The sequence below is a fragment of the Peromyscus eremicus genome, chromosome 7, assembly GCF_949786415.1.
Source record: "Peromyscus eremicus chromosome 7, PerEre_H2_v1, whole genome shotgun sequence".
In the NCBI taxonomy this organism is placed as follows: domain Eukaryota; kingdom Metazoa; phylum Chordata; class Mammalia; order Rodentia; family Cricetidae; genus Peromyscus; species Peromyscus eremicus.
In genome coordinates, this window is record NC_081422.1 from 67,586,908 (window position 1) to 67,607,917 (window position 21,010).

General features: G+C 46.7%; 1 protein-coding gene across 1 annotated transcript; it reads left to right on the forward strand.

Moving 5' to 3' along the window:
- The first annotated feature begins 9,455 nt into the window (after positions 1-9,455).
- On the forward strand, positions 9,456-15,457 carry LOC131915641 (KH domain-containing protein 3-like). Its single transcript, XM_059269053.1, has 6 exons — positions 9,456-9,624; positions 9,824-10,003; positions 10,188-10,413; positions 14,006-14,175; positions 14,375-14,554; positions 14,742-15,457. The coding sequence occupies exons 1-6, from the start codon at positions 9,456-9,458 to the stop codon at positions 15,455-15,457; spliced, it is 1,641 nt and encodes a 546-aa protein (XP_059125036.1).
- The last annotated feature ends 5,553 nt before the right edge of the window (positions 15,458-21,010 follow it).

Below are 21,010 nucleotides of genomic sequence, written 5' to 3' on the forward strand. Positions count from 1 at the left end.
ATGAGACTCCAGCTTAGGGCCTTTGAGCTGCCTCAGTGGGTGAAGGTACCTGCTGCCAGACCAGAAGATCTGAGTTTGGTCCTGGGACCCACATAGTGAAAGGAGAGAAGCCCTGTTAATCCCAACAGCAAGAATAAGACCCACCACTTCAACTTGAAGCAAGCTTGATTTTTTTTCCTTTGGGGGCCAGCGACTGCCTCCTAAGTCAGGTTAAAGAGAGCAGCCCGAATCCATCTCTCAGGCCCTAAGGAGTAAAACGAGTAGTTTTATAGAGGGGAGATGATGGAGCAATAAGGAAATAAAAAAATATTTAAAAAAACATATGGTCAGGGTTGGGGATTTAGCTCAGGGGTAGAGCGCTTGTCTAGTAAGCTCAAGGCCCTGGGTTTGGTCCTCCGCTCGGGAAAAACAAAATAAAACAAAACAGGCCGGGCGGTGGTGGTGCACGCCTTTAACCCCAGCACTCGGGAGGCAGAGCCAAGAGGATCTCTGTGAGTTCGAGGCCAGCTTGGTCTACAAAGCGAGTTCCAGGAAAGGCGCAAAGCTACACAGAGAAACCCTGTCTCGAAAAATAAAAAAAAAAACAAAACAAAAACAAAAAAAACCCAAAAAACATATGGTCACTGTTAATATTCTGACCTGCCCCCTTGAAATCCCCTGCTCCTTAGGTCTGCCCTACGTTCTGATGCTTTCTGATGTAAAAGCCTCTTTTTAAGGAAGGACTCCGCCCTTTCTCCCCCCCCTTACCATCTTTCTCTTCATCTCTCTATTATAATAAACTCCCCACGTGGATACAGGCGGCTGGGTTGCGAATCACTGGCCACTGCCATGTGCATCTGCCCAGCATGCCAGCATAGTTCCCTGCACGAGTGGGTTACCCTGGCCAGGCCAGCTGGGGGTTTCCCACACATGAGTAATTCATAACAGTCACCACCTGATTAGGGAGGGGTCAGGGAGGGTCAGGGTATTCTCAAAAAACAAATCAAGGCCATGGGTTGGGGAAGGTCAGGTTCCAGGAAACAGAGAGCAACTCAACTCACAGTAAATAGAAACTTATCTTTAAAAATATATGCCTGGCAGTGGTGCACACCTTTGATCCCAGCACTCAGGAGGCGTATCTCTGTGAGTTCAAGGCCAACCTGGTCTACAAAACGAGTTCCAGGAAAGGCGCAAAGCTACACAGAGAAACCCTGTCTCGAAAAACCAAAAAAAAAAAAAAAAAAAAAAAATAGAGATAGCCAAGCATGGTGGTTCGTGTCTATAATCCCAAGTGCTTGGGAGGTTGAGGTAAAAGAATCAAGAGTTCAAAGTCATCTTTTTTTTTTGTTTTTTCGAGACAGGGTTTCTCTGTGTAGCTTTGGAGCCTGTCCTGGAACTCACTCTGTAGCCCAGGCTGGCCTTGAACTCACAGAGATCTGCCTGCCTCTGTCTCCCAGTGCTGGGATTAAAGGTGTGTGCCACCACCACCCGGTTTAATAACAATCTTTTGTCTCCATGCTGTGCACGGTCCTCTTCCATCTCCCACGATGATGGGTGGGGCTCCTAAAACCTGCCCTGGAACCAAAACCTGATCAAGGTTTGCTTCCAAGAGAGGAATGGAATGTCACTGCCTATGGTTGCTAAGCTACCTCGGCTATGTTATAAGGCTAACCAAGGGGTTTCTTGTCTGTGCTACAGTGCTGATGCAAACTTAGTTATTCTTGTAATGGTATATGCATGTATTTCTGTTCTTGTTTAAAATACTGTAGCTCTACAGTATATTCCAAACTACTGAGGGAAATCACAAGAAAGACTTTGGAAGAGTTTCTATGTTAAAAAAAAAAAAAGAGAGAAATTGGAAGAGTTTCTATGTTAAAAAAAAAAAGAGAGAAATTTACCCGGCGGTGGTAGCGCACGCCTTTAATCCCAGCACTCATGAGGCAGAGCCAGGCGGATCTCTGTGAGTTCAAGGCCAGCCTGGACTACAGAGTGAGATCCAGGACAGGCACCAAAGCTACACAGAGAAACCCTGTCTTGAAAAACCAAATAAATTAATAAATACATAAATAAATAAATACAAATAAAAAGAGAAATTTATCTGAAATAAATGTCTGGACAGACTGAGGGTACATGAGAGGTTATAGAAGGTCAGAAGGGGTCTTATGGAAAGTTGCAGAAAGTCAGAGGGGATGTGAACTAATTCTGGTTGGTTTTCATGTTAAAAATAGCTGATTCTGCAAACTGCTTATGTATGTGTATGTATATAAACATACATGTATGTGACTTGGGTTTAACTGTGAGTGTAAGCTAGCTTTAACTGCATGTATATGTATGTAACTTGGATCCAACTGTGCATATGTATGTAAGTAATTATTGTTTAGAAAAACATGCTTTAAATGTCAACCACGTGGCTTTAATCCATCTTGGCTGGTGACTTCATGGGCAGTCACATGGCTGGCTGCCATCTTTCATTAAGGTTATAAAAATCTATTCACGTTAACAAAAGCTAACTTAAGAGATTTACACTTAAGTACTTATGTTTTTTCCAAGTATTCAACAGCAAACTTCTAGAGAATTTAAATAGATGGCTACATATGTTTAAAAAACAAGGTATTTGATAAATAATAAAGCTGCTTCTCAATGCTTGTTCTGGCAGCTAAACTTTGTAATTCAAGATGTTGTCTAGTCTCCTCGCCTTTGCTAAATTTGTTAAATTTAAGCTATTTATATAAACTGAATCATATATATATTATATTAATATTTTATTTTGGTTTCTTTACTGAACCTGTACTTGATACCAAAAGAGTTTCAATTTAAAATCATTGTTTTTAAGGATGCTTATTGGAGACTGTTAGAGAACATAAGTAAATAGTCAACTATAAATAACCAAGTTTTTTAATTGTAGTCATGCTAAATACTGATGTAATTAATTACAGGGATAAGCTTTACTCAGTCCCTTGCATATATTTTCAGGGTTGAGCTTAAAATAAGTAACTCTAAACAAAGTTTGTCTATTCAGATGTACCTGGAAGCCCTCATACTTCAGAGATCTGCAGAATATGGCATTTAAATGTTGATCTAAAAGTTTATTATATCAGACAGACTTCCAGATCCTAGCAGTGACCCAAGGTCTCCAAAGAAGATTACGTACGAAGCACCACAATGTCTCTGCCTGAAATATGACAACGCTGACCATAGGGCAAGATGCCCCAATGCAACGCCTGCCGCCAGGACCCAGCCCAGACTGTGGACAAACAGCAGGGCACTGGAATTGATTGGACCCTTTTGCCTGGACAAATCAAGATCAGCCTTCCTTGTCCCTATTTTACAAGAAAAAAATCCTCTGCCTTATGGGCCTGATGGCGGAAGAAGATTGATGCTGTTCTGACTGGTGCTTCCAATGCTATGGAGACCTGGGTAGGGACTGGTCCCTGTCATTTATAGGATTGAAAGTTGCTTGGTCTGCACTTAGATATAGTTTATCCTTCTCAGGTCTCTGATAGTACTGATGGCTTGGCTAGCTATAACTTTGTCGGCTTGACAGCATCAGACAACCAGAACTATATAGCTAGCTTGTTAGCTAATTTTTAAGAGAATGTTCTAAGATATAAAAATTTAAGCCGGGTGGTGGTGGTGCACGCCTGTAATCCCAGCACTCGGGAGGCAGAGACAGGTGGATCTCTGTGAGTTCGAGACCAGCCTGGTCTACAGAGCTAGTCCAGGACAGTCTCCAAAGCTACAGAGAAACCCTGTCTTGAAAAACCAAAGAAAAAAAATTAAATAAGTCAAAGATTCAAATATGGGTCTAAAAAAGGCTTGAGAATATAAAACTTCTAAACTTTGAGGATCTCAAAAAATGATTTAGGTTAAAAAAAGTTTCAGATTGCTCTCTTCCGTTCTATGATGTAACAGTTCAGAACTAAACATTGAATGGAGTTCTGTTAAGCTGGTAGAGCAATGACTACTTACTGTTTAGTCACAAGCTCAACATTTTAGATTTATTTTAGTTGTCATTTATAAACCTAGAAGTGCTTCTCATCAGGCCAAAAATCTCTGCTCAATTTATACCTGGCTCTCTAGACAGAAGGAAATGTACATGCTTTTAACCCATATCTGTAGTTCTTGTTGGGACTCAAAGGCATGAGTCCACTTTTGCTGTTTTGCAGATACGCATCACTGCTTGTCTATGATATGGATGTCAGTACAGATTGGTAATACTAATGTATCTAAAACTTTTATGTCATTTTGTAAGATAGTTCCTGTAGGCCTCAGAGGGTTAAAAAAGTCATAAAACATAGATCCACTTCACAGAGGTTAAAAGGACTCCAGATAGGTACAGCTTAAATTTTTTCCATTTGTCTTGGGACTCCTGCTCTTCCCAGTTATCAAGAAGGGGGGGGCCTAAGGGTTCCAAATAAGCTAATATATTTTAACTTCTGTTCCTAGTTTAAGTTTGTCTCAACAGATTTCCACTTGGTTGGCAGATACCTCTAAGCTTCAATTGCTGACTACACTACTCCAGACAACTGTGAGCTCCAGACTTGCTAAAAGCTGACGAGGACCGACCCAGCTAATGTGATTGTTCCCTGTCTCTACAGGGTCAGATAGGCACATGTTTTTTTTTTTTTTGACAGATGCCCCTTTGCCCAGCCTTTCAGCCTTTTTGGGGCTCTGACAACAGCGCCCCAATGCCAGCTCAAAGCAGTTCCAGAAGAGAATATGTTGTCCCATGTTCCCTGTTCAAAAAAGGCTGAAATCCTGGGTCAATAGGAAACTCCCTGGCATAGAGGCCAGATGACCAACTATAATGTCCATTGACATACCAGGAAAATAGCTTCAGTGTTGTCAATAGATAAATTTATTAACTAAAATGGTTTTGCAATAAGATAAGACACTTGACCTTCTTTGTGCAGAACCAAAAATATATTATGTAAGATCATAATCTGCTTGTACTCAAAGATCAGAACTACCGGGCCTTAAAAATGGCAATAGATACAGCTGTCACTGCCCTAGAAAAATCTGTTAGCTAATGGTTCTTAGGACAGGTAGGGCTCATGATTGAGTCCTATCATTGGTACTTGTGAAGGGGGGAATGTGAAGGGGCCCCAAAATAGCTTGACCACATAGCAGCCATGACAGGCTTAGGGGTCTAGACACAGCTTCTGTGACAGGCTTACTGGCAGGCAACACCCAGATCCAGGAAAAGCCTCAAGCTGATACCACCCAGGGATCTACCCAGGGGTGAGGAAGTACCAGACATCCCAAACATTCCAACCAGATATATAAGGTGGTCAGATATCCTTGAGTCTAGCACACACCTATTTTTTTATTTTACAGATACCCCTAGACAATTGTCATCCAATCAGGGTCCTGGACCCTGGAAATCCCCTCACCCCAACCTCTGCTATGATAAAAACTCTGCCCCACCTGAGTTCAGGGCTCTCTGCTCTTACCACTGTGTTGGACAGACAGAGGGACCAAGCTCTGGAGCTTGAAATAAAGGCTCTTTGCTTTTACATGTGGGGGCGGGGGGGGGGGAGAGGATAGATATGGGCAGGTGCTCAACGTTGGCTAGGTTCTGGCAGAACCTTCCTTAGGGCCCATTGTCATTCCAGAAAGAAAAGCACAGAAAAGAGGCTCCTTGTTCCCTTCTTAAATGGATGGCTGCAACCTGATGCAGGGACTGGGCATGGAAAGACCTAGAATGCTGGGCTAATTTGGCCCTTGGTGAGGCAGGTTGTGTAGATGGATGAATTGTCAGTAGGAGGGGGGAAAGATGCAGGCTGGGACCTGTCAATTCTTGTCTTCTTCCTTCACCTCACAGCCTCAGTCCACTGCTTCTGTTTCCCTGTGCCCTATACCCTGCACCCAGAGCTGGCTTCGAGGGTGCAGCAAGCCAGTGTTCTTCAATCCCTCTTCATTTTCACATGGGTTTAGAACTCACGCTCCATGTGGAGAGAGCGACTCTGAGATGCTGAATCTGACCAGGCCTGTGCTTTCCCCTCGTGGCTCTCTAAAGGAGGCCTGACGAAATGACACTGTGCTGCTCCAAAACATTGCCTTCAGTGAGAGCAGAGGAAAACCAAACCAAGTCCTCGGAGCCTCCACTGGGCTTTCAGTGCCCAAGCCCTCAGAACTAGGAGACAGCACCGAGCTAAGAAGGAAGACTGTTAGCCAAGGAAGGCAAATCAAGGAAGTTTAGGAGGCAGGAAACCAGGTGAAATGTTTAACAAAACAACTGAGCATTCCCAAAAGTTAAAAGCAGAAAAGCTCAGAGTACTCCAAAGCATTGCTTGACGTTAGGGAACAATGGGGCAAAGCATGAAATTAAAAAAATAATCATTGGTTTATTTGATGTGTATGGATGTTTGCCTGCATGTATGTCTGTGCCTAAGGAGGCCTTAGGTGTCTAGGGAGGCCAGGAAGGTGGATCACCTAGAACTGGAGTCACAGATGGTGGTGAACCAACATGTGGGTGTGAGGGATTGAACCTGGGTCCACTGAGCCGATCCTTTGGGTCAGCTGAGCCATCTCTCTAGTCCCACAGCATGGAGTTTTGAAGAAGCAATTGTGTTTAACAACCCTAAGGCTGGGCACGGCGGTGCTTGATTGGAGTCCGGCACTCAGGCCTCTGAGGCAGAATGATCATGGGCTACTGAGGGACTTCTAGGCCAGCCTGAGTTACACAGAAAGACAGGGAAATCACTAGGACACGAGAAGGGAGAGAGTCTGACTGAAATTTCTTTCTTTTTGTGGTTTTTTTTTTTTTTTTTTTTTTTTTTTGGTTTTTCAAGACAGGGTTTCTCTGTGTAGCTTTGCGCCTTTCCTGGAACTCACTCTGTAGCCCAGGCTGGCCTTGAACTCACAGAGATCCGCCTGGCTCTGCCTCCCGGGTGCTGGGATTAAAGGCGTGTGCCACCACCGCCCGGCCTGACTGAAATTTCTTACCAGTTGAGAAGCAAGAAACGCGATCAATAGCATCGATCATGAAAGCTGCAGCCATAGGGTTAATATTCCTTTCATGGAAAGGTATTTTCTGCTAAAGCAGCAATGACCCAGGCACAAGACCTGAATGCACATGACCTTGGATAGAGCCTCATTCATTTCCTCAGATGTTGCCTGAGAATCTCAAACAATTTTGTTTGTTTACAGTGAGGATAATCTACCTCCAGAACTCCTCCTGGACAAGATTTACCTCACCAGACACCCTCAAGAAGCACCAAGTGATAAGATAGTAACTTCATCAAAATCCTGTAGACTATTATAAAAACAGTGAACGGTTGTGGACATGGTGGCAAGACAACTATTAATCCCAGGATCAGGAGGCAGAGGCTGGCAGGCAGGCAGGTCTCTGTGAGTTTCAGGCCAGCCAGCACTACACAGTGAGACCCTGTCTCAAAACCAAACCAAACCAAAAACAGTGAACCATGGTCATCTTTAAGAAAACCATACCCAGGCCGGGCGGTGGTGGCACATGCCTTTAATCCCAGCACTCGGGAGGCAGAGGCAGAACTCACGCTCCATGTGAAGAGAGCGACTCTGAGATGCTGAATCTGACCAGGCCTGTGCTTTCCCCTCGTGGCTCTCTGTGAGTTCGAGGCCAGTCCAGTCTACAGAGCAAGATCCAGGACAGGTACCAAAACCACAGAGAGAGAAACCTTGTCTCGAAAAACAAACAAACAAAAAAAGCTGTGCACAGTTCACTAGTTTGGGAGTATGTAGATATCCTGTTGGAGCTTTTGTAAGCAAGCATGTTCAGGGGCTGGAGTGATGATGCTCTCACAGATAAGAACCTGAACTAGGCCTACTGAGGCCTCTGAGTTTGATTCCTAGCACCTACATCAGGTGACTCAACTGCTTATAACTACAATTCAGCTGGATGCAAAGCTTCTGGCCTCCCCAGGACACCTGTACTCACTATTGCATAATACCAACATGCACACACATACACCTACACATAATTAAAAAGAATAAAAATAAAATAAATCGTAAAGCTTTAAATAAAGTTTTTTTTTTTTTTTTTTGTTTTCTTTTGTCATTGTTTGAGACAAGGTTTTTCTGTGTAGCTTTGAAGTCTGTCCTGGTACTCCCTGTGTAGACCAGGCTGGGCTTGAACTCACAGGTATCCACCTGTCTCTGCCTCCCAAGTGCTGGGATTAAAGGTGTGAGCCACCACCGCCTGGCAAATAATTTCATTTTCTTCAATCTCAACGGATAAACAAAGTGAACAGGAAACTAAATGGAAATATAACTCCGTTGTTTAGAGAAAGGAGGCACTACAAATGTAAGAATCTGTCTGGATAGGAAGCCACGTGTGTGGAGTTGCCTTCACTAAAAGTGCCTTCCTTTGTCCTGCCCAGCTGTCTCTAGAGAGTAAAAGAAATCGGGAAGTCCAGTGTGCTGGAGCATGTCTCAATTCCTGCCTGGGCAGACTGCTTAGCAAGACCCTGTCTCAAAACCCAAAGAAATAGAAAGAAAAAGGATGAGGAGACTTGTTATCTAGGGGCAAGCAACTCAGAGCTAAGGTGCAGGGAATAGGTGAGCCTTAATTGGTGGTCTTGAAGTCAGGTAAGAGTCTGTCCTGATGTTGGGTAGACTGTTGTCAATTCCCTGTGTTGTTCACTTAGGGTGTCTGCTGTTTCCCAACACACACACACACACACACACACACACACACACACACACACATATATATATATATATATATATTTTTTTTTTTTTTTTTTCTCTTCGAGACAGGGTTTCTCTGTGTAGCTTTGCACCTTTCATGGATCTCTTTCTATAGACCAGGCTGGCCTCGAACTCACAAAGATCTGCCTGGCTCTGCCTCCCAAGTGCTGGGATTAAAGGTGTGTGCCACCACCGCCCAGCTACACGTATGGTTTTCATTTTTTTTTTTTTTTTTTTGCTTTTTCGAGACAGGGTTTCTCTGTGTAGCTTTGCGCCTTTCCTGGATCTCGCTCTGTAAACCAGGCTGGCCTCGAACTCACAAAGATCCGCCTGCCTCTGCCTCCCGAGTGCTGGGATTAAAGGCGTGCACCACCCGCCCGGCCTTTGTTTTTTGTTTTTTTCCTTTTTGCTTTGTTTGTTTTTTTTTGAGACAGCATTTCTCTGTGTAGCCCTGGCTGTCCTGGAACTCTCTCTCTGTAGAGGAGCCTAACCTCGAACTCACAGAGATCCACCTGCCTCTGCCTTCAGTGTGCTGGGATTAAAGGCCTGTGGCAGTACACCCTGCCCCAATCCCTCTAAGCTGCAGCATCCCTCTCTCCCAGGTGAAGCCAATGTCTCTGGGAGGCTTTGAGGGGAGGCGGGGCTTCTGGGGGTGGGATGCAAGGCCTGAGATCCAATTGGAAAGACAGGAGTGGGCGGGGCTAGCAAACTGCCCTTGAAATATGGGCTCACCAGAGCGGCTTCTTTCGGGTTTGCCTTACTGAGTTTGGAGTTGCACAGGCTCTTTGCAACGACATTGATGCAGTATGGCCGCCTTCAAGAGCTTTAAGTCGCTCGTCCAGCTGCAACACCAAGAAGGGACTTTATTTAAAGTGGTCGGAGACTCTAGCAAGGTGCCCAAGTGGTTCCATCCCGAGCATCTGGATGATCCAGAAACAGTGTACGTGGATGCTTGGCTCGTGGAAAAGATGTTTGGTGAGTAACCTGGGAAGGGAAGGCAGAGGCAACCTTTTTCCTGACACTATGTCTGAGTATGTCGTATAGAGAAAGCCTGTGCAGTGTCTGTGGTCCCCGGCTTATACCACCTGACCCAGCTGCCTCAACTTCTGAACGAATGTGCCAAGAAGTGGAAGCCACCTCACCCTCACGTTCCTCCTTTTTTTATCCTGCTCAGGTAAGGATGGAGAGTACATCCCGCATGTGGAGTGTGTGACACGTACCGTGCTTCACGTGAACCAGTGGAACCCTGAAGAGGAAGCTGAGATTTTGATATTCGGGCCTCCTGATTACCAAAAGGACGTTTCCCAGATGATCTGGAACTTGGTTGACTATTTCTGCAAGCAAGTAATACAAGGTATGGATTAGGGTTGTCCGGCCCGGCAAGCCTTGGCTCCTTGGGAGGGATCCACTGGGGAAATTGGGTTTTGGAAATGTTGGAGGCCAGATAGCCCTGTGTTTAGTAATTTTTGGTCCCTACTCCTGCATGTCCCAGGGGGGACTGCCCTCACAAATCTTACACTGCTTTTCTTCCAACACAGAGGAGGACTGTTCTCAAGAAACTGAGACCCAGTGTCTTCCTGTGGCCGTTCGGGAGGCTGCCACCCAGCCGGCTCCGGTTGAGAACACTGAGGCTGCCACCCACCTGGCTCCTGTGAAGGAAGCTGATGCCACCCAGCTGGCTCCTGTGGAGGACACTGATGCCGTCACCCAGCTGGGTCCTGTGGCGGTCCATGAGGAGGCTAGTGAAGCTGTCACCATTCACACGTCAGGGGAGGTCCATCAGGATGTCACTAAGCAGTCTCCCATTAAAGTCTGAGGCTGCCACCCTCCCTAGCAGCACTCTGTAGAGTTCTCTGAGGTGGTTCTTGGCAGGGCTCGTGGGTTTGGGGGTTTACCGGTTGGGGTGTACCTAGAGTTCTCCAGTGGAGAACCATGAGACTGGAGCCCAGCAGTCTTTGGATGTTAGTATTGAGCCCCCAAAGTCTGCCTGGGCCCAGGTACCAGGTTATAAAGCTGACTCAGGTGTTGAACCAGGATAAATGTACACACCTCTAATCCCAGCACTGGGAGGCAGAGGCAGAGGGTCCCTAGTTCCAGGCTAGTCTGGGATGAATGAGGCAGTGAACTTTAATCCCTGCCGAAGTCTCCTGACATCTTTTTCCGATTGGTTCTGCCCTAGAAGTTGGAAGAATGGAGTAGGATTATTTGTTTTCCCTTTGTGTTCAGTGTTTGCAAACACATTTGAAAATATTCCAATAAAGAATTGCACCCCCAAGGTGTGTTATTTGGATGGTAGAAAGGGAACAATGCTCCATCAGTCAAGTGCTGTTGGACACCCTCACTATCTTCCTGAGGCTGGAATCTTCTGGATTGTTGGTCCCCACCCCAACACTCACAGATCAAAGGCTTCCCTTGTTCCTTAACCCAGCACATCTGATAGGGATGGAGCTGCCTTGGAAGGCTGAGTCTCCACCCGCTCTTTGACTCAAGGTGACTGGAGTGGACTGGACTGGGGTTTGCAACCTGGTAATGGTTGGACCCCAAAGTTTAGGGTCTCAAGTGGGCGCCCCAAGAACTCAGACTCCAGTCCAGTTGAAGCTTCTGTACAGAAGGGCAAACTCTGCTCCTATGAGCAAGAGCGGCATCATACTGCAGCCACATGGGGGTTTATCAGAGTGGGTACAGTTACGTCAACAGGGGGGTATCAGGGCGGGAGAGGAGTTTACACAAAGGTCACAGTGGTCCTTCCTGGAACACTTGCAACTATCCCAGTCACAGTTAAGCACATCTCTTAACAGAAATCTTTTTTTTTTTTTTTTTTTTTTTTTTGGTTTTTCGAGACAGGGTTTCTCTGTGTAGCTTTGCGCCTTTCCTGGGACTCACTTGGTAGCCCAGGCTGGCCTCGAACTCACAGAGATCCACCTGGCTCTGCCTCCCGAGTGCTGGGATTAAAGGCGTGCGCCACCACCGCCCGGCTTCAGAAATCTTTTTATATTGTTACATTGTTATAGGGATGGTTGAGTAATGGCTGAGTCAGGTGGACCTTGGAACTAGTTTTCTTTTTAGTTCCTTATTTCCTGGGGCTTAGGGGTGTAAGCCTGAAGGGTTAGGGTCTTTCAGTAATTTGACAAAAACTGGCTTTGAAAGGTCCATTTGGTTGTATCTAGTTGCCACTAGCTACTTCTGCTTTTGGTTGGTGTCCCTCTGGAGGGGGATTGGAGGAATGGGACTGGAATACTGTAATCTTAGGGTCATGTGAATTTCCTGAACTCGGAGAGCTTTTGGGTTGAGTCTCCTTAGGAAGTCTGAGGTGGCTGGGTAGTGGTGGTGCATGCCTTTAATCCCAGCGTTTGGGAGGCAGAGGCAGGTGGATCTTGAGTTCCAGGCCAGCCCTTGTACAGAGCAAGATCCAGGACAGGCACCAAAACTACACAGAGAAACCTTGTCTTTAAAAACAAGTTGTGTACAGCTCACTAGTATGTGAGTATGTAGATATCCTGTTGGAGCTTTCGTAAGCAAGAGAGTTCAGGGGCTGCAGTGGTGGTGTTTTCAGTTAAGAAGCTGAACTAGGCCTACGGAGGCCCCTGATTTGATTCCTAGCACCTACATCAGGTGACTTAACTGCTTATAACTACAATTCAGCTGGATGCAAAGCTTCTGGCCTCCCCAGGACACCTCCACACACTATTGCATAATACCAACATGCACACACATACACCTACACATAATTAAAAAGAATAAAAATAAAATAAATCAAAAAGCTTTGAATAAAAAGTTTTTTATTTAATTTTGTTCGTTGTTTGAGACAGGGTTTCTCTGTGTAGCTTTGGAGTCTGTCCTGGAACTCCCTGTGTAGACCAGGCTGGCCTTGAACTCACAGATCCACCTGCCCCAGCCTCCCAAGTGCTGGGATTAAAGGTGTGAGCCACCACCGCCTGGCAAATAATTTCATTTTCTTCAATCTCAACGGATAAACAAAGTGAACAGGAAACTAAATGGAAATATAACTTCGTTGTTTAGAGAAAGGAGGCACTACAAATGTAAGAATCTGTCTGGATAGGAAGCCACGTGTGTGGAGTTGCCTTCACTAAAAGTGCCTTCCTTTGTCCTGCCCAGCTGTCTCGAGAGAGTAAAAGAAATCGGGAAGTCCAGTGTGCTGGAGCATGTCTCAATTCCTGCCTGGGCAGGCTGCTTAGCAAGACCCTGTCTCAAAACCCAAAGAAATAGAAAGAAAAAGGATGAGGAGACTTATATGTTATCTAGGGGCAAGCAACTCAGAGCTAAGGTGCAGGGAATAGGTGAGCCTTAATTGGTGGTCTTGAAGTCAGGTAAGAGTCTGTCCTGATGTTGGGTAGACTGTTGTCAATTCCCTGTGTTGTTCACTTAGGGTGTCTGCTGCTTCCCAACACATATGGTGGTTTTTTTTTTTTTGTTTTGTTTTGTTTTTTTTCCCCCTCAAGACAAGGTTTCTCTGTGTAGCTTTGCACCTTTCATGGATCTCTTTCTATAGACCAGGCTGGCCTCGAACTCACACAGATCTGCCTGGCTCTGCCTCCCAAGTGATGGGATTAAAGGTGTGTGCCACCACCACCCAGCTACACATATGGTTTTTGTTTTGTTTTTGTTTTTGTTTTTTTTGAGACAGGGTTTCTCTGTCTAGCTTTGGGCCTTTTCTGGAACTCACTTGGTAGCACAGGCTGGCCTTGAACTCACATGGATCAGCCTGGATCTGCCTCCCAAGTGCTGGGATTAAAGGTGTGTGCCACCACCGCCCAGCTACACATAGGGTTTTGTTTGTTTGTTTGGTTTGGTTTGTTTTGAGACAGGGTTTCGCTGTGTAGCTTTGGGCCTGTCCTGGAATTCACTCGGTAGCCCAGGCTGGCCTTGAACTCACATAGATCCGCCTGGCTCTGCCTCCCAATTGCTGGGATTAAAGGTGTGTGCCACCACTGCCCTGCCACATATGGCTTTTTTTTCCTTTTTGTTTTGTTTGATTTTTGAGACAGTATTTCTCTGTGTAGCCCTGGCTGTCCTGGAACTCTAGAGGAGGCTGGCTTCGAACTCACAGAGATCCACCTGCCTCTGCCTGGGTTTAAAGGCCTGTACCACTACACCAGGCCCCAATCCCTCTAGCTGCAGCATCCCTCCCTCCAAGTGTAGCCAGTGTATCTGGGAAGCTTTGAGGGGAGGTGGGGCTTCTGGGGGTGGGATGCAAGGCCTGAGATCCAATTGGAAAGACAGGAGTGGGCGGGGCTAGCAAACCGCCCTTGAAATATGGGTCACCAGAGTGGCTTCTTTCGGGTTTGCCTTACTGAGTTTGGAGTTGCACAGGTAGTTTGCAGCGATATTGGTTTAGTATGGCCGCCCGGAAGAGCTTTAAGTCGTTCGTCCAGCTGCAACAGCAAGAAGGGAATTCATTTAAAGTGGTCGGAGACTCTAGCAAGCTGCCCGAGTGGTTCCATCCCTATCAGCTGGATGATCCAGAAACAGTGTACGTGGATGCTTGGCTCGTGGAAAAGATGTTTGGTGAGTAACCTGGGAAGGGAAGGCAGAGGCAACCTTTTTCCTGACTCTATGTCTGAGTATGTCGTATATAGAAAGCCTGTGCAGTGTCTGTGGTCCCCGGCTTATACCACCTGACCCAGCTGCCTCCACTTCTGAACGAATGTGCCAAGAAGTGGAAGCCACCTCACCCTCACGTTCCTCCTTTTTTTATCCTGCTCAGGTAAGGATGGAGAGTACATCCCGCATGTGGAGTGTGTGACACGTACCGTGCTTCACGTGAACCAGTGGAACCCTGAAGGAGAAGCTGAGATTTTGATATTCGGGCCTCCTGATTACCAAAAGGACGTTTCCCAGTTGATCTGGAACTTGGCTGACTATTTCTGCAAGCAAGTAATACAAAGTATGGATTAGGGTTGTCCGGCCCGGCAAGCCTTGGCTCCTTGGGAGGGATCCACTGGGGAAATTGGGTTTTGGAAATGTTGGAGGCCAGATAGCCCTGTGTTTAGTAATTTTTGGTCCCTACTCCTGCATATCCCAAGGGTGACTGCCCTTACCAGTCTCCTTACACTGCTTTTCTTCCAACACAGAGGAGCACTGTTCTCAAGAGACTAAGACCCGGCGTCTTCCTGTGAGGGTTCGGGAGTCTGCCTCCCAGCTGCCTCCGTGGAGATTGCTGAGGCCGCCACCCAACTGGCGGCTCCCCTGGAGGTCCCTGAGTCAGCACCCCCAGCCGTCTCCGGTGGAGAACGCTGAGGCTGCCACCCAGCTGGCTGCGGTTGAGGTCCGTGTTGCTGCCACCCAGCAGGCTTCCGTGGAGGTCCCTGAGGCTGCCCCCCATCTGTCTCCCGTGGAGGATGCCGAGGATGCCCACCAGCTGTCTCCGGTGCAGGATGCAGAGGCTGCCACCCAGGTGTCTCCGGTTGAGCACGCCGAGGCTGCCACCCAGCAGTCTCCCGTGGAGGACGCTGAGGCTGCCATCCAGCTGGCTCTTGTGGGTGACGCTGAGGCTTTCACTGACATGTCTCCTTTGGAAGACGCTGAGGCTTTCACCCAGCTGGCTCCGGTGGAGGTCGGTGATGCCGCCACTCAGCTGGGTCCTGTGGCGGTCCATGAGGAGGCTAGTGAAGGTGCCACCATGCACACTGAAGTCCATCAAGATGTCACTAAGCCGTCTGCCATTGAAGTCTGTGAGGCTGCCACCCCCCCTAGCAGCACTCTGTGGAGTTCTCTGTGGTGGTTCTTGCCAGGGGTGGGTGTGGGTGAGGGTCAGGGTTGTGGGGATGTACCAAGAGAGAGTACCTAGAGTTGTCTAGTGGAGAACCATGAGACTGGAGCCCAGCAGTCTTTGGATGTTAGTATTGAGCCTCCAAAGGCTGCCTGGGAACCAGTTAACCACCTTATAAAGGTGACTCAGCCAGTATAAATGTACACACCTCTAATCCCAGCACTGGGAGGCAGAGGCAGGGGGTCCCTAGTTCCAGGCTAGTCTGGGATGAATGAGGCAGTGAACTTTAATCCCTGCCGAAGTCTCCTGACATCTTTTTCTGATTGTTTGGCCCTAGAAGTTGGGAGAATGGAGTAGGATCATTTGTTTTCCCCTTGTGTTCAGTGTTTGCAAACACATTTGAAAATATTCCAATAAAGAATTGCACCCCCAAGGTGTGTTATTTGGATGGTAGAAAGGGAACAGTGCTCCATCAGTCAAGTGCTGTTGGACACCCTCACTATCTTCCTGAGGCTGGAATCTTCTGGATTGTTGGTCCCCACCCCAACACTCACAGGATCAAAGGCTTCCCTTGTTCCTTAACCCAGCACATCTGATAGGGATGGAGCTGCCTTGGAAGGCTGAGTCTCCACCCGCTCTTTGACTCAAGGTGAATGGAGTGGACTGGGGTTTGCAACATGGTTTTTTGACAAAAACTGGCTTTGAAAGTTCCATTGGGTAGTATCTAGTTGCCACTGCTTAATTCTGGTTTTGGCTTGTTCCCTTCTGGCAAGGGATGTTGGAGGGCTGGGACTGGAATGCTGTTATCTTAGGGTCATGTGAATTTCCTGAACTTGGAGAGCTTGTGGGTTGAGTCTCCTTTGGAAGTCTGAGGTGGCTGGGGGGTGTTGGTGCATGCCTTTAATCCCAGCATTTGCATTTGGGAGGCAGAGGCAGGTGGATCTTGATTTTGAGGGTATCCTGGTCTACAGAGAGTTCCAGGACAGTTAAACAAGTCTGAGGTGGAGGCAGCTGAGTGTTCTAAATTTTCACAGAAGTATTCAACTGGTAGGGCTAACAGCTAGCAGGAACAATTGTTTTTCATCTAAAAATGTCAGGAGGCAAGGTTGTGCTGTTGCATGCCTTTAGTCCCAGCCCTTGGCAATCTTGAGCAGGCAGACCTCTGGAAGTTCAGGGTCATCCTGGTTTACACAGCAAGTTCTAGGATAGCCAGAGCTGCACAATGAGACCTTGTATCAAATTTTCTAGGACATAGGCTGGCAGTGGTGGTGCACGCCTTTAATCCCAGCCCTGGGGAGGCAGAGCCAGGGGGATCTCTGAGTTCGAGGCCAGCCTGGGCTACAGAGAGAGATTCAGGACCAGCGCAAAGCTACACAGAGAAACCCTGTCTTGAAAAACAAAAAAATAACTGAGGAGTGGAGAGCAAAGCTTGGGTTTGTCACACGTGAGACAGAACTTGCATGTTCTGGGTGACAGGTGAATGTAGAGATGACTTGAGGATGGGATACCGACTTTAAGGAACCTCTTCGTGGTAGGACATTTTCTCTGAGGCTGAGTCTCACTGTAGCTCTGGCTGGCCTATGATTCTCACTATAGTCCAGGTTGGCTTAGAACTGGAGATCTGTTTGCCTCTGCCTCCCGAGTGCTAGGTAAAAAGATTCTTCAGGCCGGGTGTGGTTGCACACGCCTTTAATCGCAGCATTTGGGAGGCAGAGCCAGGAGGATCTCTTGAGTTCAAGACTAGCCTGGGCTACAGGGTGAGTTCCAGGAAAGGTGCAAAGCTACACAGAGAAACCTTGTCTCAAAAAAATTCTTCAGAATGAAGACTTTTACTTTTGCTATGATGTAGCATAGTACTAAGTACTCCCCTGAATGCACAAGGCCCTGACTTTGATCTCTAGCACCAAAGGAAACAGATGCAGGTGATTTTATCTGTTTTCTTGAGAAGAGATCTCACTATGTAGCCCTGGCTGGCGTGAAACTCAGCTCTGCCTGCCTCTGCTGGGATTAAAGGCATGTGCCACCACATCAGGTCTTCATATAGTTAGTGGAAACAGGGTGACTATAGCCCAGGCCTTGAACTCATGTAGCTGCAGATGAAGGTTTTTTTTTTTTTTGAGACAAGATCTTTGTAGCACTGGCATTTCTGGAACAAGCTGTCTGTAGAACAGGTTGGCTTTGAACTCAGATCTGCCTGCCTCTGCCTCCTGAGTGCTGGGATTAAAGGAGTGTGCCACCACCACCCAGCTGACCCTGAACTCTTGATCTACCTGTCTCTACCTCTTAAATGATGGTTATAGGAGTATGATACTGCATCTGGCCAGTTCTCAAGATTTAAGACCGTAACTATTTTATTTTTATTTAATTTTTTTTTCTCGGAGCTGAGGACCGAACCCAGGGCCTTGTGCTTGCTAGGCAAGCGCTGTACCACTGAGCTAAATCCACAACCCCAAATTTCAAGTCCAGCAAACCGTGGAGAACAAGCCAGTAAGCAGGGCTCCTCCGTGGCCTCTGATTCAGCTCCTGCTCAGGTTCCAGCCTTGAGTTCCTACTGACTTCTCTCGGCCATGGGCTCTTTTTATTTTTTTATTTTTTTTATTTTTTTTGAATTTCTGGCTTTCCTGCCTCTGTTTCCCAATGCTGGGATTACAGTGCACCACCCCAAGTTTTCAGATTCCTGTTTTAGAAGAAAGACTACAAAGTTGCAGATAGGGAATGAAATGGATACAGTGAAGAATCCCAAACAGCCACTCCATGGGTGAAAAAGAAAGTTATTCTAAATTGCCAAGGCTGTGTCTCCAGGAGAGCAGAAGAGGGCAGGGGGAGCTGGAGGGGGTATTATGACATCTCCTGGGTTTTATGGGACCTAGGAGGGAGGGAGCCTGTGAGCTAGATGAGGCTTGGCTAGGGACTGAGGGGTCAACCTTGACGTGCTAATAGGCACCACAGTTGTGTTAATGAGAGCCATACATCCCTTTTGCCAGAGAGCATGACTCCTTTTAGCAGAGGGAATTATCTTCAAGCCCCCTTTTTTTTCTGAGATAAGGAGAATTCCTTTTACAGGTAGGAACTATCAAGTCCCTGAGGGAACGCTGGCTTTCACAGATGTGTCTGAGGGGACTTTGAAAGGAATATGGTAATGTGTGCAAGAAATGTCCTTGGTTGGAGACAGATAGTACAAGAGGCCTGGTTCTCCTCTCTTGTGTGTGTGTGTGTGTGTGTAACTAGCATTTTGAACATATCAGGCAGGTACTCTATAACTGGGCTATTCCCAGACACTTTTTTTTGAGACATGGTCTTATAGCCCAGGCTGACCTGGAATTCATTATATAGCCAAGGATATCATTGAATTTCTGATCCTTCTGCCTCCACCTTCCAAGAGCTAGGATATAGGTGTGTGCCACCACCAGGCAGATCAACTGCTCTTAAGCACAGAGCCATATCTCCAGCCTTATGTACATTTTTTTTTTTTTTTCGAGACAGGGTTTCTCTGTGTAGCTTTGTGCCTTTCCTGGGACTCACTTGGTAGCCCAGGCTGGCCTCGAACTCACAGAGATCCGCCTGGCTCTGCCTCCCGAATGCTGGGATTAAAGGTGTGCGCCACCACCGCCTAGCGTACATTATTATTTTTTTTTTTAAAATATTTATTTTATTATGTATACCGTGTTCTGCCTGCATGTATCTCTGCAGGCCAGAAGAGGGCACCAGATCTCATTACAGATGGCTGTGAGCCACCCTGTGGTTGCTGGGAATTGAACTCAGGACCTTTGGAAGAACAGTGCTCTTAACTGCTGAGCCATCTCTCCAGCCCCCTCGTGTAAATTAATTTTAAAATTAAGATACCGGTCTCTTCCCTCTCCCTCATTAATATCCACTCTGCCCCGGTCTTGCTGTGTTGCCAAAGATGTCTACGCTGGCTAGTTTTTATGTCAATATGACACAAGTAACAGTCATTATGGAAGTGGGGACCTCAGCTGAGAAACTGGGTGGTGGTGGTACATGCCTTTAATCCCAGCACTCAGAATCTGAGTTCGAAGCCAGCCTGGTCTACTGAGTCAGTTCCAGGACAGCCAGGGCTACACAGAGAAACACTGTCTCAGAAAAACAAATAAATAAAACCAGTTAGCTCAGCCATAAAATTCTTTCTTTGCTGCATTGTAACTGATTTTGCTATTGTTATTCTTTTTTTTTTTTTTTTTTGGTTTTTCGAGACAGGGTTTCTCTGTGTGGTTTGGTGCCTGTTCTGGATCTCGCTCTGTAGACCAGGCTGGCCTTGGACTCACAGAGATCTACCTGGCTCTGCCTCCTGAGTGCTGGGATTAAAGGTGTGCGCCGCCGCCGGCGGGTTCTGTTATGAATCTTTTTTTTTTTTTCTGTTATGAATCTTAATGTAAATAAGTGATATGACACCCCCGAGGGGGGTCGAGACCCTAGGACGACCAGCGTGGCTATATATCCATTACACAAAAATGTAGCAAACAGTTTACAGACTAAAAGGAGCCGTTAGAGACTGGAAGTGTCCTAGTTATTTTTCTGTTACCATGAGAAAACACCATAACCAAGGCAACTCACAGAAGCGTTTGGTGGTGCTTACACTTTGAGGAGGAGTCCATGACTGCCATAGCAAAGAGCATGGCAGCCGACAGGCGTGGCACTGGAGCAGCAGCTGGACGCTTACAGCCAAGCACAAGGTAGAGAGGGCAGTAACGAGGTATGGTATATGGGCTCTTAACCTCAAAGTCACGCCAGGGGCACTCCCAACAAGGCCAAGACAGGTAGACAACTTATTTCTTTCTTCAGTTGCACAGTCTGGGAACTGAGGCCCAAGGCATCAGAATTTTGATATTCTGTTCAGTGAGATCAACTCAGGGGCAGAAGACCATATGGATTTTGGGGATATGGTCAATGGTAGAGTACTTGCCTAGCATGCTCAAGTCCTTGGGTTTGATCCTAGCACACAGGAAAAGTGGTAAAACTACTAACTTTTGATCAGGAAGATAGGCCAGGCCAGCAGGATAGGAAGGCAGGCAAGCCTGCAGAGCAGCTTTGTATAGTCTGAGATCCATAACACAGGGCATATGCCATTGTCAATTTTCTCGTAGCCACACTTCAAAACCTGAAAAAAACAGGCAAAAGTTTTTTCCTCTTTCTTTGACAAGGGCTCAACAAGTAGTTGTGGCTTACAGGAAACTTGCTAAGTAATGTCTAGAACCTACAGAGGTCTCTCCTGCGGCCTACCTTTGCATCCTGAGTGCTGGTGTTAAGGACATGCACCACTGCACTTAGCCAAATGTAACAGTATGATTTATTTAAACATATTTTAAATATTCCAACATGTGATCAATATACATATAAATTCCGAGCCAGGCATGGCGGCACACCTCTATAAGACCAGCATGGAAGCGGAAGGATTGTGTGATTTCCAGGCACCCTCAATTACATATTGAGATGTCTACCTCAAACAGAATGAGGTGCTGGAGAGATGACTCAGTGGTTAAGAACACTGGCTGCTCTTCCAGAGGACTCCGGTTCTACTCCCAGCACCCACATGGAGGCTCACAACTATCTACTAACTCCAGTTCCAGTGGATCCTACGCCATCTTCTGGCCTTGGCTGGCACAGCACACACAC

Bases quoted from the DNA above. Each gene is read 5' to 3' on its own strand.
- LOC131915641 (XM_059269053.1), top strand. From the start codon at position 9,456: ATGGCCGCCTTCAAGAGCTTTAAGTCGCTCGTCCAGCTGCAACACCAA. The intron at 9,625-9,823 runs GTGAGTAACCTG...TATCCTGCTCAG, and splicing joins GCTCGTGGAAAAGATGTTTG to GTAAGGATGGAGAGTACATC. The intron at 14,176-14,374 runs GTGAGTAACCTG...TATCCTGCTCAG, and splicing joins GCTCGTGGAAAAGATGTTTG to GTAAGGATGGAGAGTACATC.